The sequence below is a fragment of the Ochlerotatus camptorhynchus genome, unplaced genomic scaffold, assembly GCF_037179485.1.
Source record: "Ochlerotatus camptorhynchus isolate MF236.1 unplaced genomic scaffold, CSIRO-AGI_Acam_v1.1 ptg000103l, whole genome shotgun sequence".
NCBI lineage: Eukaryota > Metazoa > Arthropoda > Insecta > Diptera > Culicidae > Ochlerotatus > Ochlerotatus camptorhynchus.
Genome location: NW_027040593.1, coordinates 534344 through 551934, shown reverse-complemented (window position 1 = coordinate 551934; position 17591 = coordinate 534344). Strand labels below are relative to the sequence as shown.

The window sequence follows — 17591 nt, the reverse complement described above, 5'->3', positions numbered from 1 at the left end:
CTGCAAATAATTGTTGTTATCGTTTATTTTGACCACAGCGCGTAACTAGAATGACAGCACAGAACAGAAGGGGAAGTGCAAACAAATCGGTGAATCAAAAAGTGGTTCGTTTTTCTGCTCAACAAGCGATGTGTTCCACACGGGCTTTCTATGTGCACTCACACTATCATAGCATGCTGTCTATCTTAACTGCAGGCAGAAGATGCCTTCTACCGCTAGGTGCGCTAGTGTTCGCAAATGACAAGTGGAGCCACTTTCTGATCCGAAGTTCCACTCCTGTGATGACAACCACCGGTGTGCAAACAGAGAGGTACTTTGGAAACCCATTTATCAACGACCTGCGTGAAAAAGGGTGACTAAATATAATAGCAACGCGTACTCATACTCAGTGTTCGAAAAATCATTATCAAATCTCATTAATTGAGTCTCCTTCCGTGAATTTGCGTGAATAAAATCGCGTACGAATCCATCAAACACAATTTACGCTTGAGATTCTCATGCATATTCACGCACTCACACTCATAACGCCAAAAAATAATTCCAGCTTTAAACTCATAAAAACCACTCGAACTTCAATCGAAAGCCCTAATAAACGGTTACCATACACAAACGTTATCACAGATGGTGCGAACTAGAGTCGGTGTATAATGAGTCACGCCAAGAGTGAAGCCAAGTCTACCTATTGAACTGTCAAATCGGCTACCTATCGTGCAAAGTAAATAAATATTACGATGCTATGAAAGGTCTACGAAAGGTATTGCAATGAAATATAAAATAAAATTGAAGAAATCATCATAAACACGCAGCGAGCATTAAATGGTCATGGGATACGTTTGGTTTTGATCAGTAATGAGAATTTCTACTATTTTTTAATATGATAATTTGACAAAATCACTGATATTATGATTCACTACAGCCGCTATTTTTGGTTCTCGCTAAAAGTCATTTAAAGTTGATGTAGAAGTCCTCTGTTGCCAAGTGAAAAGAAAGGGAATCCTTCGGAAACCGTGATGCGAGTTCAACTGTTTTTCTCTTGGCGTGACTCATTATATACACCGACTCTAGTGCGAACATACCGCATAGAGTTGGGATGATATCCCGAATAGGTGGTTAGGCACTTCTTATGGTTATTTGTTATGCACAACCCCTGATGCACAAACAATGTTAATAACAATAAATAGCTCCGACATATAAAGAATTTTTGAATCTGAAAACTCATCGGTGATTTTTGTGACGTTGAATTTTGGAAGCCAAAACTCTCATAGGCGCATAAACTCATGCATGAGATTTATGTTTTTGATTTTTTTTTTCAAACACTGCTCATAATTAATAGACACGCATTTACTTATGCACTGGTGGGCTTGCTCTAAGGTGATTCCTTGAAGAGTTCACAAATGGCCGTCATGATGGCTGATATGCCATATTACTTCACTCCTTCACTAATGAAGCTGAAACTCCCTCACGGATAGAAATCTCCTTATACCTTTTGGCAAATTTCTATTGCTGATTATTCATAAAATGTATAAGTCAACTAATAAACAGACGCCTTGCAAAAAGTTAATGAAGATCATGTGCCAAATGAAATGTATAAGCGGTCAAATATACCTTTTATGCATTCTTATAGGACCTATGTGGTTTGTCTTATGGATTGTATAAGGCTGATGTTTTGGATGTATAAGTGAAACACATGAATAAAATAATTGATTTTCGTTTCGTGCTGTTTGCAGCAAACGTGTAGTACCAGTTTCATTGTTGTATGTTTTGTGGGAGCTTATCATGGAGCTGATAATTGTGCTATTGAAATTTCGAGGTTATCCATCAGAAATAAAGTAACCTCTGTGATTCACTTTAACATCCCGCATAAACAATAACCATAAGAAGCGAGATAAGAAGCGCCTAGGCACCAATTCGGGATATCATCCCAATTTTATGTGGTATGGTCGTACCATCTATTATATCGTTAGTTTATTGTACCGTTTATTAGGGATTGCAGTTCTTTAGAAGATAAAATATAATGAACAATCCAACTGAAAAACTCGTAAGACTTATCTCACTCCTGGAGATGTGTCCATCGTTATATCCGAGGTTATATCATGAGCAGTCATTGACAGACAAATGCTTTTGAATAGTCCAACTCAAAATTAAGTTTTCACTCTTAAGTGAACTCCACACGGTTAGAAATATTGTCAATACTTACATGTATTAACAATAATATTGATAATGTGAATACATAAATATTGTCAATATAGATGTATTCACGTCAATATAGAATGTATTGACAATAAATACGATTATTGTCAATACAAATTGTCGTGTGGGGTGCACTTTAGAGTTGACTCCTTCTTTATGACATAAGCAATTCTATGACAGGCAATTGCGTTTGAAAAATATCAATCTGAAATGCTCCAATGAAATCGAAATGCATTTCTCTATCACCCTCAGAGTTGACTCCTGCTTTATAACATTAGCATTTCTTTGGCTGATAAAAACTATTAAACAATCTAACTTATTACTACTTATTATTACTTTCTTGAACAGTTTTTCTAGAAAAAAAAAACATCCATGAATTTAATAATTATTGTTTTATTTCCAGCAGTTTTTCAGTGACGCTGTACATCTTTCTTTTAACCATCAAAATTCTCGTACTGCTCATGAGTAACAAACAAATATGAAAAATATATTAGGTTTTATTAGTCACGCTACAAGTATTCGAATAAACATAAAATCACTTTATCATCTTCCCAAATCCCAATCCTTTTATTAATTAGTAAGTAGTAGTGAAGGAGCTTTTTCATCCAAAGACTTCCATCTCGATTTTTAAATCAAGATTTAAAGCAAAATAATAACTTTACTGTTTGACACTAAACTAACAAATTGACAACTCGCTCTCACAATGTCCCACCGAGGGGCGCTAATATGATTATTTTTGTAATGTAATGTAATCGCACTTATTTAAAATAGTTCCAGTGGTTCCGGTTTTATTTTAAATGCAGATTTCGAATTTGAGTCGAATCCAACTCAATTTTGAGTTGGTCTCATCGCCCGTGAAGCCCCTCGGACAAAAACGGCGTGTGCCTGTGGTGAATTTATCTAATTTTGACGTTTTTCATGTGCGTAAAAAAAAGGAAAACCATAACAAAATCCAAAACAACCCCAACCCAACGGGACACAGCCGACACAGCAAACTCGGGAGTAAAAGCAATAAAAATTAACTTCCATCGATTTACAATTACATTGTAATAAAACAGGGCTCAAACCGTGAAAAAATGGAGGATCCAGCAGATCTGAGGTAAGTTTCAGTCCCGCACGAATCAGACTGTCACGCAAGTTATAATTCCGTACCTCAATCGCAGCCACTGCCGATTATGCTTCTCGGCGGACAACCTCTCGGATGCCATCTTCCCGGTGGATGGCCCTCCGGACCAATCGCTGATCGCCATGATCCACGATTGCACTTCCATCCGGATCAGCTTCGAGCGGGACTATCCGTGTTCGGTGTGCGGCACCTGTTTGCGGGTGCTGCAGCAGTTCCACGGGTATCGGCAGCGGTGTTTGGCCAACGATCGGCAACTGAGGCGACAGCGTGGAGGAGACGACGGGGATGTCGATCCACTGGAGGAGTGTTTTGCGATGGTCAAGCAGGAGGCGGACGATGATCAGCAGTTTTACCGGCAAGTGAAACAGCAAATTCACGAGTTTTTGGAGACGAAGATGAAGGAGATTGAGCGGACGGCTTTGGCCAAGGTAAATGAAGTGCTTCGGAATCGGGACGGGGGAATCGGACTGCAGATGAACGTGGAGGATGATTTGAACAACACGATGGATTGGAAGAGCAAATATTTGACCCTGCAGAAGAACAACGAATTGCTGCAGAAGGCATTTCGGGATCAGAAGGCTAAACTGAAACAAACGGAACAGATGCTAAGGAGCTACCAGCAGCAGTCGAGCAACGTTGGCGTAGCGTGCGAAATGATGAACGGTCTCGTAGAGAGTCAGCCCGGCAGTGGGTTTACCACACATCCGGCCATTCCGGAAATTTCGTCAGAATACCTGCAAAGTTTGAACTTCAACTCCGGGGCGGGAGAGAAAGGAGATCGCCATTTCGTATCTCGGCTGGCCGTAGCTGTGTTTGGAGAGGACATTTTAGTCAATTCCAGCGTCACCGGTAGACCCTCGAATTCGCATCACAACATTCCGCCGAAGCCACCGCTCTGTTCGCTGAAAATGTCCGCCATTGGAGGTAAGATCCCTGACTCATCAACATCGGGCCCCATAGCTCAGTTGGTTAGAGCGTCGTGCTAATAACGCGAAGGTCGTGAGTTCGATCCTCTCTGGAGCCAGTGACTTTTTTTTCACCTTAAATGGACTGCTTTATCGATGTATGAATAAAAAAAAAAGTCACTTGACCCCGACGTGATTTGAACACGCAACCTTCTGATCTGGAGTCAGACGCGCTACCGTTGCGCCACGGAGTCTTATATGTATTTGTTGGAATTTCAGCAAAACTATACGAACGAGTCGAGCAGGAAGTGGGTCGGTCCAATCGGAAGGAACTGCTTCAAAGATCCAGCGAGAAGGTCGTCCGGTTGGTGGTCTGCCAGAAGTCGATGAATCTCCGGAAGCAGGTCATGAAGAGGAGTCAATCAATTAGTGGTGGCAGCGGGAGTTACTCACTCGGCGGTGGAAGTGCTGGTGAGGAAGAGTTCGAGGAACCGATCGGCAAGCGGATGACGCGTTGAGTGAGTATTTAAAAAAAAATCAGTAATGATGACCCCAAATCGAATATTTGTCGGAACAGTTCAAAAGAAAGCCATATTTTCGTCTGGGGTGCTTTAATAGGTACATGTAATATTAGTATTTGAGGGATAAAATGATTGTAGGAATTACTCCGTATCTCCTGTCCATGCTGGTTCGCCTTCCACACGGAACCGCTTGGCAATGTCCGCTTTCTTCAGGTTGGAAATCTTCTGCGCTATGAATCGTTTGATGATCCTCTCGTCCGAGTTCTTCCGGATGGTGTGGATGTCGTCCGGTCCGATTCTCATTGCTGTCCGTTCAGCCACCTTGTCTGTGTGGATGAATTCATTTTCGTTTATTTTGAACGGTTGATCAGCATTATACTAGAGATACTCACTGCAAATAAAATCGAAAATTCGCGGATCGATCTTCTCCGTGGGCGGATAGAGCGGTGAACCGTCCGGTTTCTTCAGCTTGGCAAACCGAGGCGACGCATGACCGGTGACGCTCATATTTTTCAGGTTCTCCGGATCGACCAACCGGGTTATGAGAATCCCGACGAAGACGCTGTCCGACGATGATCGTTCGTTAATTTCCTCCAACTCGCGCACGCTTATCATTATGTCCTCCTCGGCGGTGAAGCGGGTCTAGGGGATTGAAATAGAAGAAAGATTCGGTTAGAAAGCGACTTCTGATCAATCAAGAAACATCGAAGGGCCTACCGAAACGACTCCTGCAGCGCCAGCATTCTCCAGTCTCAATCGTTTGAGTTCCAGATCGAAGTTGAGCTGCATCAGTGTGTCAATTTTCTTCTGAGCCTCTGTTAGCTGCTTTTCCAGCGTCTTTGATTGGTTCGATACATCTGCAATTCGAGAACAAATGCTATTAATCAAAGTTCAGCACCATTATCCAACTTTCCTTACCAGCAGCTGTGGCATCGCAGGACAGTTTCCTCTTCTTTCTGCTAGCACCTCTACTAACCGCCGTTGCCCCCGCTGGAGAACGCTGCGATCCATTCAATTCCGTCTGTTCGTCGAAACCCGCAAAACTACTATCTGCCAAATCTTCTTGATCCGACGATTCGAAGTAAACGCTTTCCAGTTCCAGCTTGTAATTCATTCCGTTCTCATCCTGCTTATCCTCTTGCTGGGAGAATTCATCCGACTCGTCTTCATTCAAAACTTCATACTCAAGTGCCTCGGCGATCTCGTCTGTCGGTTCCACCGTCATCTGCAGCAGGACGTCTTCGGGAGCACCTTTACCCTTGCGTTTCTTCAGTGCTTCATCGACCTTCTCCAGTGCCTTTCGCTCGACTTCCTTGACTTGCGTTTTCAGGAAGCTCTGGATGTGCTTCCGGACCTCTGTGTAAAACTGCCGATCACGAGCTTTCCTGAGCATCTTTCGTTTACTGGAATTCGTCTTCAACGGGTCGTCCATCAGCTCATCGCCGCCGTCATCCTCATCATCGTCCGTTTCGCCTCGAATCCGTTTTAGCTGCCGATCGTGATCCAAACACTTCTTCCGGTAGGCGTAGAATTGATTCACGATCCGGATACAGCTGCTGCACACCGCACAGGGGAAATCCTTCTCGTAGGTGATCCGAATCGAGGTGCACGCATAAATCATCCGGAACAGTTCGTCGTTGGGCGCCGTACCGAACACGTCGGTCAGGTTGTTTTGCGATGAGCACAACCGACAGCGGCTGTTAATAAACGGCTCATGGGTTATGTGGTTTGAGAAGTTTTCAATAGCATTGATAAGAAAACTTACTTGAGTTCCTCCAGGTCGGCCATTTTCCAAGGAAGTTTATTGTTATTAATAGCAGTAAACTGCAGATATAAATTGATGCAATTTTGCGGAGCTCACACGGTTTGTTGAGGCATTTGCGCTTGGCACGGACACAGCAGAATACATTAAAAAAAGCATTAAAAACACGAAAACGAAGTAGAATGGAGAAATGTCAAAATTTTAAAAGAAACTCACCACTGCAAACAGTGGGAGTGATTAGGAATAAAATTGGACAATATTTAGTTAGGTGTTGAACCACCACTTCGTTTGTGGTTTATGTGCCCAAATTGAACGTTTTAAAATTATTGTATTCCCTTTTCCTGATCATGGTCACATACAGCAATAACTGGAAAACCACTTTCGATCTGATTTTTGGCTCAAGATCGAAAAAACTGCAAGAAAATTAAACAAGAAGCTATTGGGGGAAGTTTGAAGAAAGGGCTATGAAAAATCGGAAATGTCGAGAAACTTTTGGAAAAATCGGATGACACATCCAAAGGAAGCTAGACAAGTTTCGGAAATCTGAAGAAAATTCCAGGAGAAGGCATTTCCAGGGGAAGCTAGAAGAAGCTCGCAAAAACATTTCAATAGAATTCGGTTAAAACCTCCGGAAGAAGCCTGGGGAAACTTCGAGAGGAAAACGAAAGCAACTACTGGGAGAATTTGATAGATACTTTCGGTAGAAGTTTAAAGGAACTTCCTGGAGAAGACGAATGAAAATTTCTGGAGGCGCTTGAAGAAACTTCCTGAGGTAGTTTGGATGAAACTTCTGGAGAAACCCGAAAGCTTCTTCCGGTGGAAGCCTGATGGTTTTCGGGTCAGAAGTTGGGATGAAAATCCCGGAAGAAAGAGATTTCTGGGGGATGTCGAAAGAACCTTTTGAGCGAAGCCAGAAAAAACTTCCTAGGAACGTCGAAATAACTATCCGAGACGAATTGGTAGTTGGTAAATTTACGGGGTAAGGTGGAAGAAAATTTCAAGGGAAATTAGGAAGAAACTTCTAAAAGAAGGTTAAATAAACATCAAAATGTTAAAAAAAATAGCATTCTGATGAACCTTTATGGTTACATAAAAGATAGTAAAAGTATTTCTCGATTCCTAGGAATTACCGGATTAGCTGTTTCTCGATTCTTGGGTAGCCAAAAACGGCGAGGAAATGGATACACTAGCGAAAGAGTATCAAGCATAAGACATTTTAAAAGATGAATAAATTGACATATTCAAAAAGATAAAAGTCGCTCACAATTCTGACATTTTAGCGCGGGCAGGCAATAATCATTTTGATTATTTAAAAATCGGTATAAATCCGTATAAAATGTCAAAAATTGGTATTCTGCGGAGCCTCATCTGTATATCGGTACAAATACTGAAAACCAAGTAACCCGCGATTGTGTTACGTTAGCAAGTATTTAAAGAATAAACGTTCATTCCACTTTGTTCCTTTAAACCTGAAGCACCGTTTTTCCTTTTAACTCTGCAAGAGGTTATGGGTCCAGAACCTAACCGGAAGAAAAGAATAAATTAAGTTTTCAAGATGTCAACTGGAGGTAGCAGCGATAGCAGCAGAATCGGAAATCGAACTGAAGCAGGAAGCGTTCGAGTTACGACGGGTTCCGTAGCTATGCCGGCTATAGAGAAGTTGAAGGGCCGTGAAAATTATTCAACTTGGGCATTTGCGATGCGGATGATCCTGATCCGCGAAGGAAGTTGGAGTGCTGTTCAGCCTGCTGAAGGAGAAGTTGTTGCAGCGGACGTCAAGCTAAGAGCGTTGGCAACAAGCTTTCGACAATTGGTTTCAAGGTGGATGATTCGTGGTTAATCGCGTTGCTCCTGGTGGGACTGCCAGAATATTACGAGCCGATGATCATGGGATTGGAGGCGTCTGGAGCAAAATTGTCATCGGATTCGGTCAAAGCCAAGATTTTGCAAGACGTCAAGCTCGAAAAGGGTCCCATTCATTACATGCAGCGACAATGGAGCACTGTACTCGCGTGGGACGAACCCAGGCAAAGCTAAGAACCAATATAAGAAGACGAAGGCAGATAAAGCTGAGAAGACGTGCTTCAATTGTGGTAAGCTTGGTCATTTTGCTGCCAGATGTCTCGAAAAAATGAATCAAAACCCGAAAGGGCTCTGCAGCATTTTTGCGATGGGTAATGTCAAGAGCAAGGCGTGGTATATTGATTCGGGAGCGACGTGCCACATGGCTGAACCAAGCCAGAAATTTATTGAAGAGATGACAATTGAACACGACGTTGGAACAGCAAACAATGGTTCTATGAAGGCCGTGGCAAGAGGTACCGTGGTTCTTCAGAAGCGAGACGACTCCATTGATGTTCTGAAGATCCCGGACTTAGCAACAAACCTGCTGTCAGTAAGTACGATGTGCAAACGAGGTCATAAAGTTATTTTCTCGGCAGACAAGTGCGAGGTGCTAGATGATGATGGTGAATTGATAATCCATGGAGTCGAAGAAGGCGGATTGTACCGAGTGGTAGAATCGGAACGGTCATTTCTTACCAACGACATTGAGTTGTGGCATCGACGATTGGGTCACTTGAACGAGGCTAGTTTGAAGCAGCTCAAGCAATCGAACGAGGATGTTAATTTTTCAAACAACCAGCTGGCAGACTGCACTACGTGTTCAGAAGGCAAACAAGCTCGACTACCGTTCCAGAGAAGTAAAACAAAAACATCAAAGGTTCTGCAGCTTGTACATTCCGACCTGTGTGGGCCGGTAGAGGTTCCGTCATTGGGTGGCAATCGTTATTTCATTACGTTTGTGGACGAAGCAAGCAAGCGAGTTGTTGTCTATTTCCTGCAAACAAAGAATCAAGCGTTTAAGGCGTCCAAATTGTTTCAAGCAAAGGTTGAGCGACAGACGGGTAAGAAAATCAAGATTCTTCGAACCGACAATGGACGGGAATGAAGAAATCGTATCGTTGGACCAGAATCAGACGTGGATGTTAACCGATCTACCTGAAGGACGTAAGGCAATCCGTAACAAGTGGGTTTTTAAGACTAAGCGTGGACCCGACGACAACATACAGCGATACAAAGCGAGACTCGTGGTGAAGGGTTGCTCGCAGAAACCAGGAATCGACTATGAAGATGTATATTCTCCGGTAGTACGTTATTCAACAATTCGCTACCTCATGGCACTGGCAGTGAAGTTTGATTTTGATGTGGACCAGATGGATGTGGTCACTGCGTTCCTGCAGGGTGAGCTAGGCGATGAAGAATTGTACATGATGCAGACGGAAGGATTCGATAAGGTCAACGGCAAGGTGTGCAGACTCAAGAAAGCGCTGTACGGCCTCAAGCAGTCGAGCCGTGTATGGAACGGAAAACTGGATGCCTTATTGCGAAAATTCGGACTGCAACGATCACAAGTAGATACGTGCGTGTACTGGATCCTGGATGGTGACATTATGCTATTTGTGACGATATACGTAGATGACCTGCTGATTTTTACAAACAACCTGGCGTTGAAGAAGAAACTGAAGAAATTTTTGATGAAGAAGTTCCAAATGAAAGACTTGGGTGAAGTTTTACACTGCCTGTGAATTCGAATTGTCAGAGATCGAGTGCAAGGACATCTTTCGTTGGACCAACAATCTTATATTCAAGAGATAATCCAGCGCTTTGGGATGACGGACGCTACTCCTGTAGCAACACCAGCAGATCCAAGTCTGAGACTAGATAAATCGATGTCTCCCAAAACGGCTGAGGAGGCAGCATAGATGTCAAGAGTACCCTTCAAGGAAGCAGTTGGCTGTTTATCATATGTAGCGCAAACTAGTCGACCAGATATTGCGTACGCTGTGAATGCTGTGAGTCAATTATCTGCCAACTCTGGTAGACAACATTGGGAAGCAACCACGCGTATAATACGATACCTGAAGGGAACAGCGCAGAAAAGGTTGCTGTACACTAAGGACGATACTGGAGGCCTTCAAGGGTATAGCGATGCCGATTGGAGAGGAGGTCCTGATGACAGAAGATCGACAACAGGTTACTTGTTCACCATGCAAGGGGCTGCCATATCCTGGAATGTGAAAAAGCAACCAACCGTAGCCCTTTCGTCATGTGAGGCGGAATTCATGGCACTTTCGCGGGCCATTCAAGAGGCGATGTGGTGAAAGAATCTGCGTTCGGAGCTAACAGAAGTTGAAGCAATGCCAATCTACTGCGATAATCAGTCGGCAATCAGCAGCGCGAACAATGGTTCGTATAATCCAAGAACAAAGCATGTTAGTATTCGCTACCATTTTGTACACGAAGCATTGGAGCAGCAAACAGTGAAGCTCGAATACATCTCGACAGCAAACCAACCTGCGGATGGATTCACGAAACCGATGACCCTTTTTAAGCAAGCTAAGTTACGCCAATTCTTAGGCATCACGGATTAGGGAGGAGTGAAAACCAAGTAACCCGCGATTGTGTTACGTTAGCAAGTATTTAGAGAATAAACGTTCATTCCACTTTGTTCCTTCAAACCTGAAGCACCGTTTTTCCTTTTAACTCTGCAAGAAATACCGATAAATCGGTATATCTTTTATTTTCGACTAGAATGGGGTACGTTAATCGTTTGCTTGGGACCAATAGCCTAGTCAAGTAGTGAGCCAATTAAAAATCGTTAGTTTCGTATTGATTGTTGGACTTACCCCCTGGTTTGTTTACAAAAAGCTTGCATGCCCTTTTAACCTGTTGTTCTTGATTTGATATTTTAATTATTTCCAATACATTAAAATTATGTTTCATTACATTGGTGACTAGTGAAGTGAGAAAAGCCACGTCGTGGTCAAATGGAGAGTCACGTCACCACGACATGACTTTTCTTACTTCACTAGTGACAAAAGTATTTAAATTCAATTATTACTGTCTTCAAAGTATTTAAATTACTACGATGTTTTTACCCTTCTTACAAAGAAGGGTATAGATATCACTTGAAAAACCAACTATCGATCCGAGGCCCGGAGGGCCGAGTGTCATATACCATTCGACTCAGCTCGACGAGATCGGAACATGTCTGTGTGTGTGTGTGTGTACGTGTGTACACACTTAATCTAGCTCGGTAAAATCCCCAACAGCCGATTACCTCGGCATTTACTTTTGCTGATATATCTGCAAAATATCTGTTTGTTAGCTGATATCTCAGCAAAATGATATTTGTTAGCTGAGTCTCGGTAATTATTTTACTGAATCTCAGCAAAATAAATTGCAGAACTACTCGGCTGTTGGAATCTCGGCGAAAAAATTTAAGTGTGTATGTGTGTGTGTGTATGTAACGAAATGAATGCACTCACGTTTCTCAGCAACCGCTCAACCGATTTGGACAAACTCGGCGCCAAATGATAGGTCTTGGGGTCCCATTGAACGCTATTGAACGGTTTTGGAATCGGTGAACCGGTTCCGGAGATATGGCCGGAATAAGATCCGGTGAATATGGGCCTTCACGCTGGATTTAACGGAAAACGTATTAAAACCATCATGCGACACATCAAATTACTACAGAATTCAAAAATAAGATCAATGCAAGTCGTGTTAAGTGTTCCAGACCACATTGGACACACTTGGACATGTTCCGGGTACCCCGGGGAAGTTGCTTGAATATGAATTGAATTAAAACCCATTAAATCACATTAAAATACGATGATAAGGTGATTGGTAGCCTCACCAAATAGACTACACCCGGATATATTACGGGTACTCCCAGGCAGTGTCGTAGCGTCACTGGATGACACGGGGGTGGGGGGCTTGGTCACTGATAATGACAATAAAATAAATAAACTTGAATAAGTAAGGAGGGTCTGATCACACCATAGGTGGATAAATTCGGGTTTTTATTAGTAATTTCTGGAGTTTTTACTTCTTGAACACCTCTCTCAATTGCATAAAAAATGGTTGGTAAATTTTTCATATTGAATGTGAGTCCTAACGCTAGAGTTAGGCTACTTTTATAATTTTTCTGAAATAATGTTATTCCACCTGCAGGTGAGTTGTACTCATTTTGATAAACCGAGCATGCAATTTTCCTTAATTTGTGAATTTCTTCATTGCTCACTGCCTCATATACGCGATGTTGATCAAGCTTCTGGGCATTAATATTTTTATCTTTGGCAATACTAGGTTTGGCTACCATTGACCTAGTTTGCACTTGCATTACATTCATTGCTTTTAGATTATCGGTATTAATCGTAATCCTTGATAGCGCGTCCGCTACAACATTACTTTTTCCGGGAAGATACTCTATTTCAAAATCGAAATCTTCTAGATCGACTCTCATTCGAGTTAATTTCGATGATGGGTTCTTCATTCCAAACAGATACACCAGAGGTCGGTGATTTGTTCGTACTTTATTTGTTCTGCCATAAAGATAGGGTCGAAAGTGCATTATCGCCCAATGAATGGCTGCTAATTCCTTCTCGATGATGTGTTTATTTACTTCACCTTTTGTAAACGCGCGACTGGCGAAGGAAACAGGCAGATCATCATTATTTTGTTTTTGTGACAGCACTGCACCACATGCATAATCTGATGCGTCTGTCGTTACAATAAAAGTTTTATCAAAATCTGGATATTTTAATATTCTTGGAGCCATCAATGCATTTTTTAGTTTGATGAACGAAATTTGGCATTCTTGTGACCATGCGAATGGTGTGTTCTTTCTAAGTAATCTATTGAGGCAAATGCAAATTTGAGCAAAATTTGGAATGAATCGACGATAATAATTACAAAATGCCACAAAACTTCTAACTTGATCAGTATTTTGTGGTACTGGGTAATTACGTATCGATTCAAACTTTGAGTTATCTGGCAGTATACCTTGGTCTGTAATTTTTTGACCCAAGAAGGTAACTTCACTTTGAAAAAATACACATTTTGAGGGATTAAGTTTGAGATTTCGCTGCCTAAAGCAGTTAAAAACTTTACGTATATTTTTCAAATGATGTTCTACTGAACATCCTATGACGATAACGTCATCTATATAGAGAAAAGCACATTCAGGGCTTAGTCTACTAAGTGCTATAGACATCATTCGTTGGAAACTGTTCGGACTGATGTTCAGTCCGAACGGTAACCGTTTAAATTGGAAATGTCCACATTCGGGAAGAGAGAATGCAGCAACTCCTCCAGAACTCTTCTCAATCTTTATCTGGTGAAAACCAGACATGAGATCGAGAGTTGAAAAATATTTTGCTCTGCCGAGCTGATCCAGAATATCATCTATTCTCGGCAAAGGACATTTGTCTGCCAATATTTTTTTATTTAACTGTCTATAATCGATAACTAATCTCCATTTTTTCTCTTGGTTAGCCGATTTTTTCGGTACTAACAGAATAGGAGAGTTAAAGTGTGAAACTGAAGGCTCAATAGTTCCATTTTTTATTAAATTATCAACTTGACGACACATTTCGTCACGTTGACTTTGTGCATTACGGTAATTCTTTATGTACACAGGTGTTTTGTCCGCTAGATTTATTGTTTGTTGATAAAAATTGTTATATGTTAAAACATCATCTTTAAGACTAAATATATCATTATATTCTTTAAACAACTTTTGTAGAGGTTGTTGTGCAAATATTGGGACGTTTGCAAATGATAACTCGTTTCTCAAAGCATTTATTCTATCTATATTGAAATTTGAACTGACATTAAAAATGCTAAAATTATTCATTTTCATTGATCCATTTGGAACACCTACAAACCGTGGCATTATCATTGTCCTCATATTATCGGTTTCTTTTTTAACTGTTAACTTCATTTCAATTCAAACCGAAAATCCTTTGGTTTCTTCCTCATACAAAATCGGGTCATTACTGTACTTCGTTTAATTTAACATACACTGAGGCAAAAGATCATAGGAATTCAATAAGAACCACTTATGAATTTTAGCCACATGAAATCGGTATGAATATTATTGATTTGTCTTATCAATAATAATGGTCATAAACAAAATAATAAATTTGAGCAGACTGGTACCGAACCATGGACGTTGAGGTTACGGAGCCCGTGTGTTGACCATTCGTCTTTCAACGCTTGGAAAACTGAAAAAAAAAAATCAATTCATAAGTCACTCTTATGAAATGCATATGTGTCGTTCATTAGAGGAGTGTTATGAAATTCTTACGTTCATGTGCCTCAGTGTAGCATTTACAATGCGGGCCAGAGATGAACCAGCCGACTCGCCAGCCGATGGCTGAAAGTCTCTTTAAGGCCGTTCACAATGCTGAGTTTCAAAATTGTTTTAAACTTCTCGACAATTCTATAATTTGAAACTGTCAAAAATAAAACTGCAACACGATCAGCGCAACGCACAGTTCTAAAAGATGTTTGTAATCATTAGTTCCATAAACTTTACTATTCTCTATGAAGTTTTCTTTTTTTTGTGAAGCTCTTCGAAACATCTTTAAATACATCCAAAGAAATTTGAAACAGAGTTGCATTCGTGTTTCAAACTCGCTCAGAAATAAAACATAATAGTCGAGAAGTTGCAAATCTGGCAAAATATTGCTGATTGCATCTGAAACTGGACTGTCCCAAAAATGCAAAAAGTGTGATAAAAGTGCACGTTTCCGTCAAATCGTGTTGATGTCTTCGGAGCACTTATTGCTTGCATCATATGGAATAAGTGCACCGAAGACACCAAGACGATTAGACGTAAACTTGCAGTTTTATCACACTTTTTAATAAGTGAAAACGCGCTTATTAGTCCAATTTGGTGTGAAACGCACAATAGTGCTCGAATAATGAAACTGCAACTCAGCATTGCGAGAGGTGCGTTTCTATTCTAGTTTCAAATTGAAACAGTCCTTATAAAATACAAAAGCATTGCGAACTGCCTAATAAAGAAAGATAAAGATAAAGATTTACAATGCAAAATTAGACGAGATCATGTTTCCCCGGATACAAAGTATATTCATTATGATCTGACAATGTCAAAAGAAGGGGCTTTTCATATCCAGAAACATTTCCGAAGACACCACTAAAATGCAAGATTCACGAGATAATGACTTTTGACCGTCTTTTCACAGTTCTGGACCACTGTGCGACAGTCAGGTATGGAAAATCATTTACATTCATTTCCCTCCTTTTTCAAAAATAGAATTTCGTAAAATTATACGTAGGGGAAATGGCTCTAATGTTGGCCTATGGATCTAAAATTGGGCCCATCTCTAAAAATCTGCTATTTATCAATTTTATCTAGATGAACGCGTCATTGGGACGGTACTAATGGATATTTTTAGCCGCTATTGAAAATTTAGTCGATTGCTGAATTTATGTATATGCCCAAATTAGGGGCATTTAGGCCGATATTACATCCATTTCCCCTACATGTAATTTTAGGAAATTCTACACTGAAAACAGTTTTCATATAGTTTCCATTGTGAACGCACATGATATTTTTCCAATAACAAAATTATTGATTTTTACCTGAAATTCACATAACATTCAAATGATCACATGAATTATATGTGATAAATCACATGAACTTCATTGGACACATAAGGTTCATGTGGTTTCGTGGTGCGATTCCCAATTATGGGATTACAGGAAAGTTATGTGAATTTCTAATGGATATTTTCCATCGGAAATGTGATTTATTTTTTGAGTGTATTGATGAAAAAAGTTAGAGGAAAATGAATGATGTATGTGAGTGTATATGAAGCTTTTGTAGGTTTGTTAATCCAGAATTTTACGAGCGCTTATGGCCGCCACAATCTGGCTGAGTTTTTGGTAGGGAACATAAGATTTGACGTTTGGGTTGTGTCGTTTGACGTGTAAACGTTCAAATTTGATCGTTTACACGTCAAACGACACAAGCCAAACTTCAAATCTTATGTTACCTACCAGAAACTCAGCCAGATTGTGGCGGCCATAAGTGATCGTAAAATACTGGATAACTTAAAACCAAGACTGTATCTTTATGCATGACGAACTATAGCGGGCAGAACATGTACATTCACTGAAAAACAATGCATAAGTTTTGAGTTATTGACAAAAGTTGTACGAAATTAATGTTAAACGATTTGTTTTAAATCAATAATATTTTAATTGTTTCCAATAGTTGTTCAGTTGAATTCTCAAGAACACATATGGACGAGAATAACGAGTACACTGAGAAGTTTAAATAAGTACTGACTATTTAATAGTAGATTGACAAACATGAGACGTACCGAAACATTTTAGATCACCTGGGAACTCGATGATAAGTGGTGTGTTGTTATGTGAAGGGCTCGGTGACCTAATGTACGACCGTTTTTGCATACAACTGGGCCCAGCTGCTATAATTTCAAATATTTTATTACCGAACCCGGTAAACTGAATTGATTGTGTAAATTATAAGTTTAGAACTCGGAGTCCAGTTTTTCCTGGAAGGCCATCATTACCGATTTGGCAAATGTGCTGAAGGCCCTTGAGAGTCCGAAGAACCGACACCAGTTGGTGCAAGCAATCAGAATGGCTTCGAACAGGAACAACTTTGTCTGTGGTAACACCGTATATGTCTGGGTTCCCAGCCACTGCAATATCAGGGGAAACGAGGCTGCGGACAAGCTGGCAGCGATCGGCAGATCGAAAACCCCAGTGGAACCGGAAGTCCCTGCAGCTGATTTAAAAATCTGGATCAAAACGATCATCGCTTCGGCATGGGACAAGGAATGGGCTAATACCCGAGACCCTTTCTTACGCAAAATAAAAGGAGATACGAAATGCTGGTCCGACACCAAAAACTGGAAGGACCAGAGAGTACTGTCCAGATTACGCTGCGGCTACACCAGATTCTCACACGATCTCGAATCCCGTGATGGATTCCACAAACAATGTGTGAGGTGCTCAACCAAAATGTCAGTTGAGCATCTCATAATAAATTGTCCTGCACATCAAAACCTCCGAGACCAATACCGTATCGGTCTCAGCATCAGAGACGCATTATCCAATGACCCTGACAGGGAAAGATCACTTCTCGACTTCCTTAAAGACACAGGCTATTATTTATCTACGTAGAACCCCGCAACGAACAATGACACGACAACGGACGAACGACGGCACTTGGACAACAC

General features: G+C 41.0%; 2 protein-coding genes and 2 non-coding genes across 4 annotated transcripts; 2 read left to right on the top strand and 2 right to left on the bottom strand.

Moving 5' to 3' along the window:
• Nucleotides 1–3205: 3205 nt before the first annotated feature.
• Nucleotides 3206–4814, top strand: LOC135699143 (uncharacterized). Its single transcript, XM_065219361.1, has 3 exons — nt 3206–3289; nt 3354–4240; nt 4501–4814. Exons 1-3 carry the CDS (start codon nt 3267–3269, stop codon nt 4737–4739), a joined length of 1149 nt encoding a protein of 382 aa, XP_065075433.1. The 5' UTR covers nt 3206–3266; the 3' UTR covers nt 4740–4814.
• Nucleotides 4267–4340, top strand: TRNAI-AAU (transfer RNA isoleucine (anticodon AAU)). Its single transcript has one exon. It is a non-coding gene; the product is annotated as a tRNA-Ile (tRNA).
• Nucleotides 4404–4475, bottom strand: TRNAW-CCA (transfer RNA tryptophan (anticodon CCA)). Its single transcript has one exon. It is a non-coding gene; the product is annotated as a tRNA-Trp (tRNA).
• Nucleotides 4815–4828: 14 nt separating the features above from the next.
• On the bottom strand, nt 4829–6634 carry LOC135699142 (uncharacterized). The gene is made up of 5 exons (XM_065219360.1): nt 6508–6634; nt 5661–6439; nt 5460–5599; nt 5135–5384; nt 4829–5068 (listed from the first exon to the last, which is right to left on the bottom strand). The coding sequence occupies exons 1-5, from the start codon at nt 6528–6530 to the stop codon at nt 4884–4886; spliced, it is 1377 nt and encodes a 458-aa protein (XP_065075432.1). The 5' UTR covers nt 6531–6634; the 3' UTR covers nt 4829–4883.
• Nucleotides 6635–17591: the final 10957 nt, after the last annotated feature.